General features: G+C 39.8%; 1 protein-coding gene across 5 annotated transcripts in view; it reads right to left on the reverse strand.

The window, feature by feature from the left end:
* Positions 1-17402, reverse strand: part of Mctp2 (multiple C2 and transmembrane domain containing 2) — a 236585-nt gene that overhangs the window by 24475 nt on the left and 194708 nt on the right. For all 5 annotated transcript variants that reach the window (XM_031386980.1, XM_031386978.1, XM_031386979.1 and 2 more), the window contains one exon: positions 383-492. In XM_031386980.1, the coding sequence (XP_031242840.1) occupies positions 383-492 (110 nt within the window). The remainder of the gene's footprint in view (positions 1-382; positions 493-17402) is intronic.

Raw genomic sequence — 17402 nt, forward strand, 5'->3', positions numbered from 1 at the left:
ACAGAGTTTTTCTGTGTAGTTCTGGTTTTCCTGGAACTCACTCTGTAGACCAGGTTGGCCTGGAACTCCTGCCTCTGCCTCTGCCTCTGCCTCCTAAGTGCTGAGAATAAAGAGGTGTGCCACCACTGTCCTGCCAAGAATCCATTTTCAACAACTGTGAAAAAAATGGTCATGTTAACAGAGCCATATTGTCATCCTAGCTCTAATGTCCCCCACATCAATCATGGTTACATGCCCAAAGGACAAGGCCAATGAACAAAACCCCTGCTTGAGTAATTGTATTCCTTCCTTTGTAAACTTACAGGATCCTAGAACCTCCTTCCCCCATCATCCTGTGGTACCATATCTAGTTTATACACCACTGAACATGGGCAGAACTTACTTCTTAATCCTTTCTCCAAAAGAAGCAACTTCCTCCAAGATGTTCTGGACAGTGGAAACAATGTCCTGGACCATATAGATTCTCTCAATTATTCCCTTTTTCTCAGATTCCTAAGAAACACATAAAACAAGATTTATATTAGCTACTTGGAAAACAAAAAGAGTAATTTCAAGATAACAACCACATTTTCCACAAATGTTTATTGACTCCAAGCTATAAAGGCCAGTTTACTATTTTGGTTGCTGTCACACACACACTGTGGCTCCCAGTCACAATGTAAGGATCCAAAAGTGATACCAGGAGGTCCTTGGGTTGAGAGGCTCCAGGTCCCTGCAGAGAATTCTATAATCACTTCAGTGTGTCCTGTAGTTTTCCCCCCTCTCCTCAGGTTGTCTAAAGTATACTTATTGCCTCCTCTATGACAGTGCTGCAGATAGGCCCCACAGTAAGAGCAGGTCACTCCAGAGTACACAGGATACATTTCCAAGTACTGTGACTTCTTACACAAACTGTTACATTGTAATCATGTTCCCAACACACTGTAGACACCAGGAAAACTTCAACCAAACTTTGGCAACTATGTCAGAAACAAAGCAAGCATCAAAGGTATGCTGCAGGCAGCAGGACTGCAGAGGATGAGCAGCCGGCAAGCAGGTCTGATATTCTATTACGTGATTTACTTATGAGCTTGGAGTAATATATACTATTACCTTCCTCAGTGTCCACTGTCTAACAATGTTAACTCTCTAAGTTATGTATAGATCTTCAATATATTTTACTGTGCTAAGTAGCTATAACACTATTAATATAATTTAGTGATTATGCAAATTATTGTATAAATTGCTACAATGTATTTTTATTCTATTTACTGGCCAATCTCTTCCCTACTCTTGGATAGCTGTATCAATTCAGCTGACTATACCTGCTATATACAGTAAGAGTATTTACAGCCTTTACAATGTTTTGTTGCTTGGGTTAGAATTATGATGAATCACCCAGTAGGATACCACTCTTAGGTTACCCTCCATGCTATGAAAAGAAGTGGGGAAGGAAGGAAAGAAGGCAGGGAGGGAGGGAGGAAAAAAACAAAATAAGTAAACAGAAACAAAAATGACAAATAACTAACTTTTATGCTCTATTTCTACTTCATTTAAAAAGAGCACCAATGGAGGAGCTGGAGAAAGGACCAAAGGAGCTGAAGGGTTTGCAAGCCCTTAGGACGAACAACAATATGAACTAACTAGTACCCTCAGAGCTCCCAGGGACTAAAACTCCAACCAAGGAGTACACATGGGGGGACTCATGGCTCCAGGTGCATGAGTATAGCAGAGGTTGGCCAAGTCAGTCATCAATGGGAGGAGAGGCCCTTGGCCCTGTGAAGGTTCTATACCCCAGTGTAGGGGAATGCCAGGGCCAGTAAGCAGGAGGGAGTGGGGTAGTGAGTAGGGGGAGGGGGGAGGGAATAGGGGATTGGTTTAGTTTTTGTTTTAATTTATTTTATTTTGTTTTATTTTGGAGGGGAACTTGGGAAAGGAGATATTGTAAATATCTAAAACATCTAATTAAAAAAAAAAAAATAAAAATAAAAATAAAGAGCCATGAATGGAGTGAGGAAACTTGTGCCCCTTGTGGTGGTTATGGGTTAAAGCACCAATAGGGTAGGTATGTGAAATCATTCATTTAAGTAGTCCCAATCCCACCATTGGATATGGAAGGAAACAGTGAGGCTGTTCCTTCCTGCAGTGGCAACTTTGTAAGACAGTTTTACTCTCCTTAACTTTTAAATTACTTTACCCTTATTATTATTCTTGAAGCAGTTTGTGCTAAAAATCAGACATTCTGCCAAGGCAACCTCATTCATACCCAGCAACCCACAGTTGCCTATGAATGGGCACAATGGTCAAACCCCATCTCTGTCTACTCCATCGGCTCCTTGTTTACAAAGGAGCATTTGAAGGCTTCAGAGAGCTTGACCCAAAGGGCGAAGGAGCTTCCTCTTTGCGGCAGCATTGACTTTAGGTCAAAACAATTTTTTTGGAAAATGATTCAAGTTTCTGTGTGGCTCAATTTCATAAGAAACTTCCCATATTAATTGTTTGATTTTTTTTTCTTTTTTACCTCTACAAAAGAACCAAAACTTAAGTGTTAATTAGTATACCAAACTAATGAAGGATTGTGACAGCATTCTTTCAGTTTTTAAATGAATTTGACGTTTTGCTTTGAGTATTCGGTATCCACAGATGAAACTCAGATTTGCATATATTTTAAGAGTCAGAGCAATTAAAATCCTGTACATTTAGAATTATCAACTAGCTCATTTTGATTTATTAACTAAACTATAAAAATGTTTTCATTTTATTTTATAATACATAGCTAAGAACAAGAATATATAGAACATATTCATTAAAATAAAAGAGCTATTATGTTGATTTCGTGAATATTTGAAACCGACACAGGAAGAATGGTCATGCATGGTACAGACACTCAGAAGCACTCAACAGATACTCTCTATGTATGTGATTCCCCTTTCACTTTTGATCAGCCTGTCACAGGTGTCATACATTCTACAGACTTTTATTTCATCCTTTCATTTCTAATATCCATAAAGTTGCCCTTAACTATCTTCAGAGTTGAACTTAATGGAAATTAAACCAGCAACTTAATCAACACTACCGTAGACAAAATTAAGAGTGGCTTTCTCAACAAGCACTTAGGTATCCTGAAAACTTACAATAAATGTGACAGAGGGAAGAAATCATTAATTCTGTACTGTAATATTAATTTTATATACACAGGATATATTTAATATCCATTGCTATGAACTTCCTCTACATTTATAAACATAGCACTTCCAATAAGATATTTCCTTATTTGATTATTTTATAGAAACTATTCAGAAGGACTCTGGGTTTGCTATTTTATATTTCTAGATATACTATATTTTATGTTCAAATAGTCTTATCACAATTTGAAATAAATGATAATTTCCATATACTTGCCCATTTTCACTCTTCTACAATGTGATATAGCAACAGGGCCTCCACCAGGTGCCAGTCTTTCCTACTAACAGAATCATGAGCTCTGTAGGCCTTCCCACAGACTGTCTACCTTCCCTAGCCCTTGGTATATTGTTAGAGCAATACCAAGCAATCTAAGATATAGCTAACATACCAACAACTACCATTAGGATAACAGTATCAGAGCATTATTTATTAAATATATATATACCTATATAGGTATATTGTAGAGGTATCTTTTTTATTCAAATTAAATTATAAGTTTATATGTATTTAAACTGTATATATTAAACTCTATATGTGTCATTCTTATTTAAACACTGAAGTGCATTATACAAGTTTTTAAGTACATATTATTCAACATAGCAGGAGAAATAAAACCTAATCTTGTACCCAAGGTAGTTTTCTATCATCTTATCTATGGTATGGATTAAATTCTGAATATATTTAACACACATTTACACCCTTCTTATTCTTTGCACCAACCATTCTGAATTAGCAGTTAGAAGGTTGTATGTATTTTGTAGCCCAGGCTGTTGTGTGGCACAGTAGGCTGCTAGAGTGGGTGATGGGACAGAGGAATGAGATGAGTTTCCACAAGTTCCTGAGACAGAAACAGACTGACACTTTGTTTAACTGGTGATCATTCACAACCCATCCCTAAGGATAGCTAGTTCTAGGCCCTGGAGGAGTCAGGGATGGATAATTTCTGTTTGCCTACTACATTTAACTCACTGTTTGTCTTTTAGAGGTTGGCTACCTACAAACAGATTTCAAAGGGTAACAGTAATAGCCATTGGAAAGGCTTAAAGCCTAAGCAACTTGCTCCAGCTTGTTTTAATGTAAATGTTAAATATAATACTTAGCTCTAAAATGAAGACTATTAACAAATAAAAATTTCCTGGAAAAAGAGGAACATATAATATATTATTTTCCTCTGAAATTTATTAGTATATGAAGCTATCAATTCTTCCAGTGTATTTATTCCAATGAAGTGTATTTCTCATACTCTATAATAAGACATGGGATGGGTCCATCTGGAGGATGTATCCTCGTGATTAGGGTCATGGATATACTCTGTCCTTCAATGGCTTTGGTGCTCTTTGTGTTGATCAAGGCATAATAGCCTCTATTCTACATGAAGGTGGTATTTGTACTTTTGTAGTTACATATGTGATTAGCATCTTTCACACCCTCCCACTCCACTATTCAGTGGTAGAACTCAGTAGACCAGAAGATAACACTAGCTGGCTCTATCTCACTGAATTCTTGGGATCCACAAAATTGTCATGGGGCTAGGATTCTTTCTTGATGGAGAAATGAGTGCATACCGGGAATGAGTAGGGATGTCAAAGGACTGTTTGCATTGAACTGGGAACCTGACAGGTATATAGAAAATAGCAAGCAAGGATCTAGGAATCATAAATCTATAAAAATAAATAGTTGAAATCAAGTCCTATGGAATTAGAAAAGCCTCTTCAAGGTACTCACATACACTGATTGCTGTCTGTCCTCTTACATCAAGCCATAATTCTACCTCTTAGTCATCCAGTTACACATTTATTCATTGTAGGTGCTTGATGGAAAACAGCCCCCATTGGCCCATAGGGAGTGGCACTATTAGGAGGTGTGGCATTGTTAGAGTACGTGTGGCTTTGTGGAAAGAGGCATATCACTAAGACAAGGGCTCTGAGGTTTCAGAAGCTCAAGCCATACCCAGTGTGGCACTTACATCCTGCTATCTGTGGATCCTAGATGTAGCACTCTCGGCTCCTCCAGTTCCATGCCTGCCTGCATGCAGCCATGCCTCCCTCACACCATGTCAATAATGGCCTAAACCTCTGAAACTGTAAGCCAACCCCAATGAACTATTTTTCTGTATAAGAGTTGCAATGGTTATGGGGTCTCCTCACAGCAATAAGACCCTAACTAAGACATTCATTTTCTGTACTTCTGAAGTTATCTTTAAGCCACTAATCTGCCAGTGGACATGTCCCAGAGGCACCAACACTAATTCTTCTGTTTCCAAGCTATTAGCATCTAGACACAGTAAGGAATTTGTCTGTATTCATAAACATGTAGCAATGGATTAAATCTAAGGCTGGAGTGCTAAGAATGTCTCACTTCATAGAGGGAGCTTCTTATGCTAATGTTTTAGGTACATTTTTTCTTTTTTTAAATTTTCCATTCGTTCACTTGGTGTCTCTGGGTTTCTCTTCTCTCTAATTTCTATAAAATATATCATTTTGAAAAATTGGCTTCAGCTAATTATTCCTCCTTCCCATAGAAATGTGTATTATTTAATGCTTTTTGGCAATATTTTGAGGAAAAGTATCCTCCCATTTTCATCTCAGAATCTGATATGTAATCAGTGATTTTTAGATCAATAGATAAAAATTCAGATAAAATGTAAAATAATACTCCTAATACATATGAATTCTCTCTCTGTGTATATGTATATATATATATGTACACATATATACATATATATATATACACTAATCTTTATAGTAGCCAACATTTTGCTCCTTTCCAATACTGTAAAAATTATTTCTAATAAGGTATATCTACTTTATTGCTTTAAAAATAACAAGTAGCCATATAACCTTCACAAAACCTTTATATTATTTGTATGTTTAGAAAAACAAGTGTGTACTTCTGAATAACATGGATGAGCTTTGTATGAACATTAACTCACTTGGATTGCTATGACAGAATACATGAGGTAAGTGATTTATAAAGCAAAGACGTTATTTGGCTCTCAATTCCCATGGCTGGAAGATTCAAATAGCATAGTACTGGCATCTTAGTTAATAGAAAAGGAAATCAACCTTTGCAAAGTGGTCCAAGCTTTCAGGGTGCCTTCATTTTATAATAATCACTTTTACGAGCAAACATTCTACCCTACAAGACCAACATTACCCCTTCCTTGGATGTGGTGCTTTCCATAGTTAAATCTCATTAGCCTTGCTTCTGCACAAACACATGAGGACCAGAGCCTGAACACTCATGAAGCAGAGGCTCTTCTTAGCAGCAAACATGGTGACTCTAACATGTGAATCTTAGTTGCAGTTCTGAAAACTGAAACTCACATCATCTTGACCGAGATTGGGGTGGGAGGCAAGGATGAGAAGTCTTAGTTGGTTTTCTACTGCTGTGATAAAATACCATAACCAAAAGCAACTTGAGGAAGAAAGGGTATTTATCTTCCAGTTTGTAGTCCATCATAGTGGAAAGCCAGGACAGAAACTTAAGGCGGGCACTGAAGTTGACACCATGGAGGAGTGCTGCTTACTCCCTTGGTCAGCCCGTTTTCTTATACATTCTATAACTAAAAACCCAGGACTGGCACCAACTATCATGGGCTGGACCCTCCCAAAGCAACATTCATTTAAAAAAAAAAAAAAAAGCCCATAACCATCCTTACAGGCCAATCTTACTGTGGTATGTTCTCAATTAAGATCCCCCCTTTCCAGATATGTCTTTGTTTACATAAAGTTGATAAAAAAAAAAAGCAAAAAAGCAATCAGGAAAGAAGCTTTATAACTATGTAAATTACCTGGTATCTTCATTAACCTGAACCCCTTCCCTTTAAGCAGGCAAAAAAACAAAGGATGAACAGCCTTTTGTCTAACTTAAAGAATACTGAGATGCATTTGAGTTTCTTAGGGAAAGCTCTTCTGGGACAAGTCTGTTCATGTCGCCCTGATGCTCTGAGAGATCGTCTAGCAGCTGGATGTGCACCCCGCTGGCTTTATTTACACATCTAAGATTGAACCAGGGGATGTGGTGATAACAGTTTAGCAGATACAACATTGCATCTGCTGCTGACACCATGCTGCCTGGGAGGAGTAAGAGTGATTCATTCAGAAAGACAGACAGTGGTAGCACGCTCCTGGTCCTCTCACCACAGAGGCTCCTGGCTCATACAGAGAACTGTGGGTAGAAAAGAGTGATGACCATTGGTGTGACTGCACAAATGAACAAGATGATTGCAACTGACCTCACCGCCACAGCGGGGTCTTCCTTGTGATTATAAACCCGCCCAAGGATAGAGGCTTAAGTGGATGCCTCATGACTGGGGTTCTAGTTGATGTGCAAGCACCTGTTATCGATAGCAGAGGGGGGGGAAAGACTTCAAATCCAGAAATCTCATAAGGATCCTTTTGGTTACATGTATGCATGTGGTATGTATGTACGTGTGTATTTTTGCACATGTGTGCATGTGGGGCGAATGGAAGTGGACGTCAGAGGTTGATGGCATTGTTACCATTCTTTATGTATTAGGCAGAGTTTCTTAATTGAGCTCAGGGCTTGCTGCTTTGCTAGATTGGGTCAGCTTGCTCTGGGGAACCAGTTTCTACCTCCCATGTGTTAGCATTACTGCTGTTTATATGTAGGTGCTGGGGATATGAACTCAGATCCTCATGCTTGAGTAGCCAGTCATTTTAGCCACTTTATTTTATTGGATATTTTCTTTATTTACATTTCAAATGTTATCTCCTTTCCCTGTTTCCCTCCTTCCCAGAAACCCCCTATCACATCCTCCCTCCCCCTGCTTCTATGAGGACGTTCCTCCACCCACCCACCCACTCCCACCTCCCTGTCCTCGATTTCCACACACTGGGGCATCAATCAAGCTTTCATAGGACCAAGGACTGCTCCTTCCATTGGTGCATAACAAGGCCATGCTCTGCTACATATGCAGCTGGAGCCATGTGTACTCCTTTGTTGATGGCTTAGTCCCTTGGAGTTCTGGGGGGTCTGGTTGGATGATATTGTTGTTCTTACTATAGAGTTGCAAATCCCTTCAACTCGGTTCAGTCCCTTCTCTAAGTCCTCTATTGGGGACTCCACTCTCAGTCCAATGGTTGGCTTGTAACACCCACTTCTATATTTGTAAGGCTCTGGCATGGCCTCTCAGGAGACAGCCATATCAGGCTCTTTTCAGCATGCACTTCATGGCATCCATAATAGTGTCTGTGTTTGGAAACTGTATATGGGATGAATCACCAGGTGGGACAGTCTCTCTTGGATGGCCTTTCCTTTAGTCTCTGCCCTACATTTTATCTCCATATTTGCTCCTGTGAGTATTTTGTTCTCCTTCTAAGAAGGACTAAAGCATCCACACTTTGGTCTTCCTTCTTATTGAGCTTTATGTGGTCTGTGAATTGTATCCTGGTTATTTGGAGCTTTTGGTCTAATACCCACTTATCAGTCACTTTTATCCATTGCTCCAGCTTACCAGTTCACCAGCTTGCTTTGATTTGTTTCAAGCTCTACAAGAATGAGTGTCAGCAGGGGGTGGGGGAAGAATGACAAGTTCCAATTCTTGGCTAGTAGAAGCTGAGAAGAAAGGTGACCCCATATGAAGACCAGCAGTCTCAACTAACCCAGATCCCTTAATCTCTCAGACACTGAGTCACCAACCAGGCAGCATACAAGAGCTGGTCCTAGGCCCCTGACCCTTATATAGCAGAAGACTGCCTGGTCTGGCCTCTGTGGGAGAAGAAGCTGGAAAGGCCCCAGGGAGTGGAGAGGCCTGGCAGGAGGGCATCCTCTTAGAGACAGTGGGGAGGAGGAATGGGATAAGGAACTGTGTGGGAGGGGGACCAGGAGGGGACTGTAGAATATAAAAGTAATTTTTAAAATTTATCAGGTAAAGATGAATGCAAAAATCACTGTTTTTAAATTGTACATTTGTTCATAGGGCATTAGAAGGTCGAGTCTTAGGCTGACATTTTTAGAGAGTTAAGGATCAATAGTGTGCCTGTGGCAGAACACAGCTGCTTACTCTATTAAAGTGAAAAGCATCACAGAGAATACATCAGGTGAGCTTGCCTTCCTTAAGGCCTTGTTGGCTACCTTGTACCTCCAGTGAACACAGCTCTGTAGGTGCAATGGCGGAGCTTTGAGCCTCTAGGAGAGAATTAACACCGTCAAATGAATTTACAGCTGAGAATTAATTATATAATCAGTATGTTACATTAAATCTTTCCTGCTTGTTCTGGTTTAGAAAAACACTCATTTTTCTTTTAATTATCTAAGTAAAATCAGGGAGATATTCTTGAAAATTGACCCTGACAGGAAAAAAAACAAAACAAAACTTTAGACATGCTTAAAAATTGAGTGGTGTCTGTCAAAGAATGCTCACAAGTCCCCAAAGGATCAAGACAAAATTTTTAACCTCAGGATTCTCCCAGTAATGTCAGCCACCCATATGAAAGATGCAAAACTGGGGTTTTAGCCAAGGGAACTGCATTCTCTGTTTTACTTCACTGAATATTAGAGAACTGTAATTTGAAAACTTGAATGATCAACATGAGAAATTGATTGAGTAGCATTTAGCATGAAAAAAGAAAACCCTTAATATCTGTGCTAACAAAAGGCTTGTAACCAGTATTTCTGCTGCATGATGTTAGAAAGTGTTCCCTAGGAACCTTCTTCAGGGTTTAGCCCACAAGGCATGTTCAGGTGTGCAAGTAGAGTCAATATTATGGGGCATGCTATTAAATTGGGGGTGGGGTGCTAGAAGCCCATGGGCAAGCTTGTCCAGAGTACATAGCTATGAAACTGCCCCCCACCCATCCCCCCAAAAAAACCACCCTGTCTCAAAGGGCAGGACAGTAGAAGGGCAAGAACCAACACCCAAGGCTGACACCTGATGTTTATAAGTGTATTGTGACACATTTTCATCCAGAGGCCCACTCACAGGCAAGCATGCACAAGGGTAATGACAGATTTATTTATTTTTATGTTGTATGTATGTCTGTGTAGAACAGAAAAAGAAGGCATCAGAATCCTAGGCATTGCAATCCCGTGACAGCCATTGCAAGCTTGTCATGTGGATGCTGGGAACTGATCCTAGCATGTCCTCTGAAAGAGTGACTAATGCTCTTAACCACTGAGCAATCTCTCCAGCCACAAAGATTATGTTGTAATAAATGGGGATGGCAATGCATGCTCTTTCTAGAGAGTACTTCTATCTCAAGTAGATCTTTCGCTTTGAGAAATGAATATAAAACTGTCTGGAATCAATACGTGATCTAAGGAGCTTTACCCTGCTGTAACCGTCTGATCCGGACAAAGAGCTTCTCCTGTTTATCAACAGGTGCTTTGGTCGTGAAACAGGAGTCTGGTCTGGTGTCAAATGAAAGGATGAAAAAAAAGGAAAGATCACAATCACTGACATCTTGAGGAAGATACTGGAAAGACACAAGTGTAAAGGAAGCGGCCATCCTTAATCTTTGGGACTCAAATGCTGGGTGGACTGACTCCCTAGACCAGCTGACAAATGGATCCTGCCATAAGGCAAAGATGGCTCATGGCTCCTGTATCTGGAGCTACTGATGGCAGGTTCTTGGCTTTGTTGTGTGCATCCTTTAAGAGAAGTAAAATGATTGGACTGAGCATATGACTGAGTAAAGTACCTGACATCTTACCATGAGCATGTTGGTTTGGGTCCCAGAATAAACATAAAGAGGCAGAAATGTCAGTACTCATCTGGGAAGGAGTTAGTGGGGTGAGACAGGCAAGATAGATTCTTGAACCTCATTGGCTGGCCCACTTGGCTGAATTAATGAACCTTGGGATAGTAAGAAACCTTGTCTCACAAAATAGTAGATGGGGAGTGGGTAGAAAAGGCATCTGACCTCTGACCTCCACACTCATGCATGATATGCCCACCATAAGAGGTATATAATACACATACACACAAATTTCAAAAGCTAAACGTAATTCTCATACACTGAAATGACTCAAACAAACATCAACTCCTATTAAAAAAAACAGTCCTGATTCCCTCAACATTTCCCTCCAATAGCCTCAGTGACTTCCCAGCTCTAGGCAAGGGTGACTCATCTAAGTATGGTAGTTTTCATGGGAGCACCTGTGTGACCATGACATTTATATTCACAGGGAACCTGCTACAGAGAAAAACATCAGCAAACGTTGTTGTTGCTTCAGTGTGGAATGAATGAATGAAGAAATGAATGAAGAGTGGCATGCCTGTTTCCAAACAATGTAATACACTTTACCAATAATATTTAGCGAGGAGGAGCTGAATTTGAGTCCCACCATGAATCTGACAGAGAAATTGCTGAAGGGTTCATTTCTCTTCAATGAGATTTGTTAATTAATGCCCAGGGGAATTAATAGCCAGCAGGGTATTTTGAGAGCTGAATGAGTTAAAGGACACAAAAGGGTGCAGTGCTTCAACATTATAAAGTCACTAATGTTTCCATGAGTTTGACTATTTAAATGTCTTACTATCTTGTTTGAAATCAATACTGTTATAGTCATTTCTTCATGCATTACTTCTCCAGTAGGAAAAATGTGATAACTCTATTTTCTACCAATTAGTTTTATAAGCTGTCAACGTAAGTTATCTGAAATATATCCTGTAAACTTCCAGGATAACTGGGAAACAGGATGAGGTGGGGCACATTGAAACACTCACTTTCATGGGGAAACGCAAGAGCAACTATTAGTACCCTTTGAAAAAAAAAAAGGACTCCCGGGTGGTGATCTCTTCAAGCTCCCATGGTTAGTTTCAAATTCAAGGCAACACAGGAAGCTTCAAAACCATTTAGAAAAGTGAAGGAAACCACAACTAATAAACAGAGAATGACTTTTAGGGTGTAGAGGAAGGAATGCCAGAAGTAGAAGAGAAATAGGAGAGAGGAGAGAGTGCCATAACCCATAGCTTACTGGTGTGATGTTGGGAAAGAACAAAATTTACTAATAAGAAAAAAATGGCTTGTGGCTAACCAGGATATAGTGTCCAGTTTATTCTCCCATAGCTTCATGGAATAATTTTAGATGTGGGAAAGTAATCAGCTTGATGTAGTACTGACTACCGAAGAAACAGAACATTGGACTCTGTGCTTTTAGATAGTGATGCTACTTGATAACAGCATACAAGACACATTGAATTTACAACCTGGTGTGTCTTGCTTCACATTGTTTGAAAGCACATACCAAGAATAACACTTGTAGTGGATATTTTAAAACATCTTCAAGTACCCGGGACTCTGCTCAGTGTCATGGCAAGCAAGGTACCTGAATAATGTCCAAGGACCAACTTAAGAACATCTTTGGACTCCTTCTGAAGGAAATGAAGTCTCAACCTTTTGAAGAATGGAGACTGGGTTTTCAAAACAGAAATGTGCACGAGATAATATGTCAAAGAAGTCTAGGAACTCAGGAATTTGCCCTCTTTTGATTCAAAACACACATCCACTGGTCATTAAGAATTGGCTGCAACCCATTTCCCTACTAAAATCTTAAAAGTAATACAGTATAGTAGAAACCTAGCAGTAAAATGACCACATCAATAAAAAACACATTAAATCAAATTGTCAGAGTTAAATCAGAATGACCATTTACTTTATTATCCAGGAAGTTTTGATAATCAGGTTCTCTGCACTACATTCTACATATAGTTCTGTGCTTGTTCAAAAACTGTGTGCATATATAAGCACATTTGATTGCATACCTAAAGCTTTCCATTCAAAAAAGCTTGCTGGAATTTTTCTTGGGATATTATGCTTTGTAATTATTAACTGACGCTACCTACTCTAAGAAAAATCGCTGATCTACATGGTGTATGTGTGTGTATGTATGTATCTGTCTGTCTCTGTGTTTCTCTCTGTCTATGTGTTAGTATTAGTATGTTTATATCTGTCTGTGTATGTGTGTGTACATGTGTCTGTGTGTATATGTGTTTCTGTCTGTGTCTATGTGTGCCTCTGTGTGTCTCTATGTGTATATGTATATCTGTGTATATGCATCTCTCTCTCTCTCTCTCTCTCTCTCTCTCTCTCTGTGTGTGTGTGCGTGTGTGTATGTATGCATACTGCTGTTGGAATTTTTACTTTCTTAAGAAGACACAAAAGAAAATGAGCAAAACTCTTTCTGATACATTTTCTGACAGACAATCCAAGGTCAATAATATTCTTTAGTTTAAGGGAACAAACAATTCACCTCTCCAGGCATTAACTGAGGTAGCCTTGGGCCCACATCAAAAGGACATTGCAGGTTAACTCTAAAAGAAACTCCCAAGTGCATGGCATATGTGCAGATCAGGATGGAAAATCTGTTTAAATGCTGACAGTGATGGCATGATAAGTACCTAAAAAGTTATTTTCCAATGTGCATGTGTCTGGATATATGTATGTGCATCACCTTCATGCAGCTTCACACAGAGACCATAAGAGGGTAACAGATTGCCCCTGGAATCAGACTTATATGTGGTTGTGCGCCACCTGATGTTGGTGCAGGAAACAGAATCCAGGTCCCCACAAGAGCAGTAAGTGCTCTTAACCAGTTGATGATCTCTTCAGTCTCAGAATGCTAAGTATTCTAATCAGGAACAGTACATGTCATGCTCATTCATCTTTACTTATTACAGAATATCCCTCAATGAATACTTAGACATTTCTTGTTTAAAGAAACATATCCATTATCTGGTTTTATTTATAACTGATAATAAATGGATGGATTTCTTTTCTCATTAACACTGACAGGTACCCAGTGACCCTGAAAGCAGAAGCCATTCAAGTCTACTCACAAAACCTAACCTAACCTATACTGTGAATATCAGAGCAGGCTTTTTTTCTGATAGCAAGAAGCAAAATGGTTTGTTTATTTTTTTAAATTTTATTAGATTCTGTTATGCTTCCATTTTTCTGATGCTAATAGTAAATGCTGGAATATTCTATGTAAGTAACCATTGGGCTGGAACAAGAAAGAAACTCTCTGGAAAAGTATTTATACTTTCAACAATGAAAACAAGATATTATTGTCTTATATGACCTTTCATAAATATGGGTTACAGCATTTTACACAATCGTTTCTTGGTTCATGCTTCAATTACTGACCTTTACTGTGTAGAAAATTAATGCAATTTTCATTGTAGTCCATCCGTACAAATAAGGTCCACATGCAGGATTCCACATAGGAAATTTAATAAAAATAGAAAATGCTAACTGATTGTTGTTGGCTGAACTCAGCCATTATCTGTTTGTTCTGGGGTCCCTAGAAAACTATAGTTGCAACAAACAATTTCTTACATGGACCATCTGGTATAAGAAAGAAGGATTTTTCTTTCTTCAAAGTTTAGTCTGTGTGCTTTGTTTCTTAAAAGCCAAAAATATAGTTACCTGCAAGATGTATGTGTATCACAAAAGAAGGCAGAATTGTGACATCCAATCTGGTTTCTAACATAGATAACTTACAGTGTGCTGTTAAAAATGAGAAAGAGCCAGAGGTGACAGTGATGTCATTTTACAGCCATCTCAATCCCAGACTATAAAAGTATGACAGATCCCAGACCATGCATGTCCTGGTCTATGAGTCAGAGAAAGGCGGAAGACAGGAGTAGACTCTTCCCCCGAGAAGCTAGGCCAAGCAGCCCTTCACCCTCTGTCAACTGTGATGGCATTTGCTGAGCAGAGAAACTCGAGATGAAGGTGTGTCATCTTCAGGATAGATGGGTGGCATGGAGTAGCTTCTCTTCCCTCTGCTTTTGTAGGGGATAACTCTATAGTTATCATTTGTAAATGGCTCCTCTTGAATCGGCTGTTTTACAGATCCCAGAAGCATGTGCTGTCATGTCTAACATACAGCAGAAACCACGGGACTCTGTAAAGAGGATCATTCAACAATACCCTGTGGTAGGGAGTTACCCTGTTGTTGCCTGGCCAGGTCTCAGACAAACACATTATGGTGCTGGGGACCTGTCCACAGAGAGCAAATGATGCATTGAAACACACATGGGATGTGCCCTTAAGAAGTCTTAGTGCTGCACTTGAAGTTTAACAAATCTAGTTTTAGTTTAGCAAATTCCCAAGAGAAGAGTCCTGGCTAGTTTTATGACAACTTGACACAAGCAAGACTCATTTAGGAAAAAGAAACCTCAGTTAAGAAAACGTTCTGAACAAACTGGCCTGTGGACAAGGTTATGGGACATTTTCTTGATTGATAATGGATGTGGGAGGGCCCATTTCACCAAGTGTGATTCTACTAGCCCTGGGCTAGTAGTCCTAGGTGCTATAAGAAGCAGGCTGGGGAAGCCCTGAGGAACAAACCAGTAAGCAGCATCCCTCCGTGGCCTCTGCATCCCCTGCCTCCATGTTCCTGTTCTACTTGAGTTCATGCCCTGATATTTCTCAGTGATGTACCATGTTGTGAAAGAGTAAGGTGGAATAAATCAAACCCTTTCCTCCCCAGGTTGCTTTTTATCATGGTGTTTTATGGTAGCCATAGAAACCCTAAGACAAGAAAGAAGAGCGGCATGATATGGGCAGAGACTAAAAGTATGCCAGGCTCCCTAGCAACAGAAAGGTGTGTTTATCAGAGAGAATAAAGATAGCTTTCTTTTTCTCATTTGGGATTTTTTTCTTTAGAAAGTTATTTAAAAATATAAAACCAAGGAAACAAAATGCAATGGTTATAACCAAACTATGAAACAAATATGCTGAAATGCCTTCATAGAAATATCTCAGAACTGAATATAACCTAAGGTAAGGATAGCCCCATTGCCAACCCTCTCCACACAAGACATGTTGATAACACTTTTGTCTGGAGCTCCGCACTAAGTTCTGGTCCATTTCTGTGGATGGCCCTTTTAGATGCTTTCTGTAGTCATTCTTGACCAGAACTAGTTGAAATACATATGATTCCATCTCTAGAACCCCGAGGCAGCTCTTGAGGAGATTATGTTCAGGGATAGACTCTAGATTGGACTTTGCTGCCTGATAGCCTGTTGGAGAACACATGAGAGCTGCTATCTTTATCAGTGTAGCTGTGGCTACTTGCTTGAGATCCTTAAGATCAGGCCTGTTAACTGCTGACATTCACTGACACAAGTAGGTACTTCAGAGTCACCAGACCACTTGAGGTTCACTTGGGAGTCACCACTTGAGATTTAAGCCATGCCTTTCCATGCCCCCTAGTCAGCTGGGTGTGATTCTGGTCTAGTTTCACACAGCCTCTACATACTCTGGAGATACTTGAGTATATGGGCCGTGGAAGGTTAGCCGTGGGGTCGTTGTAGAAATTTGTTCACCTATGCAGCATTGGGGAAGTTGTCATTTATGTGTGGGGAAAAAGTTTTCAGGAGTGCAGCTGGTTTGAGATAACACATGCTCCTATATGTAAGCCCTCACCCATGTTCTACAATAATCCCCATAAACCCACTGGGGTCACAGGTCTGACCATGGTGAATTTGTTCCCGCCGTGCCTTGGTGCCCTATCACAGGTGAGAAGCCATGTCTTTACATCTACCCAGTGAGAGTTCACAAAATACTTCACATCCAGTGTTTTTGTGTTTTCTGTATGATTGTTTGATATAGTATCTCAACCTGTACCTCAGCCTGTTCTCAATTGACAGCAATCCTCCTGCCTCAGCCTTACAAGCCCTGGGATTGCACTTATAAGCCACCATGAAATGGTCCATTCCCTCCTGTTGGAAGCTTTTTAAAATGGGATATGCTAAAGATATTCTATCACAACTGTCCCTGGAGGGTAAATGTGCTCCTATTTCATGGGTGACACATTTAACAGATTTAGATAAAACAAAATCTGCCTCACTTTTAAGCTCTGTTTTTTTTTAAAAAAAAAAAAAAACTTTAATTTTTGCCTAGTGTGATATTGTGATATAATAAGAAATACATCTTTTGCCTTGGGTCCTGGCTGTTGGCCAGAACTCTTAAAGCTCTTGAGCTTTGCTAAGTGATAAGAGTGGCAGGCGTGTGTTCTGTTAGATTTCTCTTTAGTTCCTGAAACAGGTCTGGATCTAGAGAGGTGGGAGGAGAACCTGTTGCTGTGCAGAACAAGGCGCTTTCCTTCACAGTCAAGATTAAGTGAGGGTAGGATCTTCTGAAAAGCCCCTGATTGAGGGAGCATCACAGCCCAGGAACCAGGCATCTGATGATAGGACTGAAATCTGCGGAACCCCGACCCAAGCTCCTGACCCTCCAACCATAGAGACAGAATCCACT

The sequence above is a fragment of the Mastomys coucha genome, unplaced genomic scaffold, assembly GCF_008632895.1.
Source record: "Mastomys coucha isolate ucsf_1 unplaced genomic scaffold, UCSF_Mcou_1 pScaffold21, whole genome shotgun sequence".
In the NCBI taxonomy this organism is placed as follows: Eukaryota; Metazoa; Chordata; class Mammalia; order Rodentia; family Muridae; genus Mastomys; species Mastomys coucha.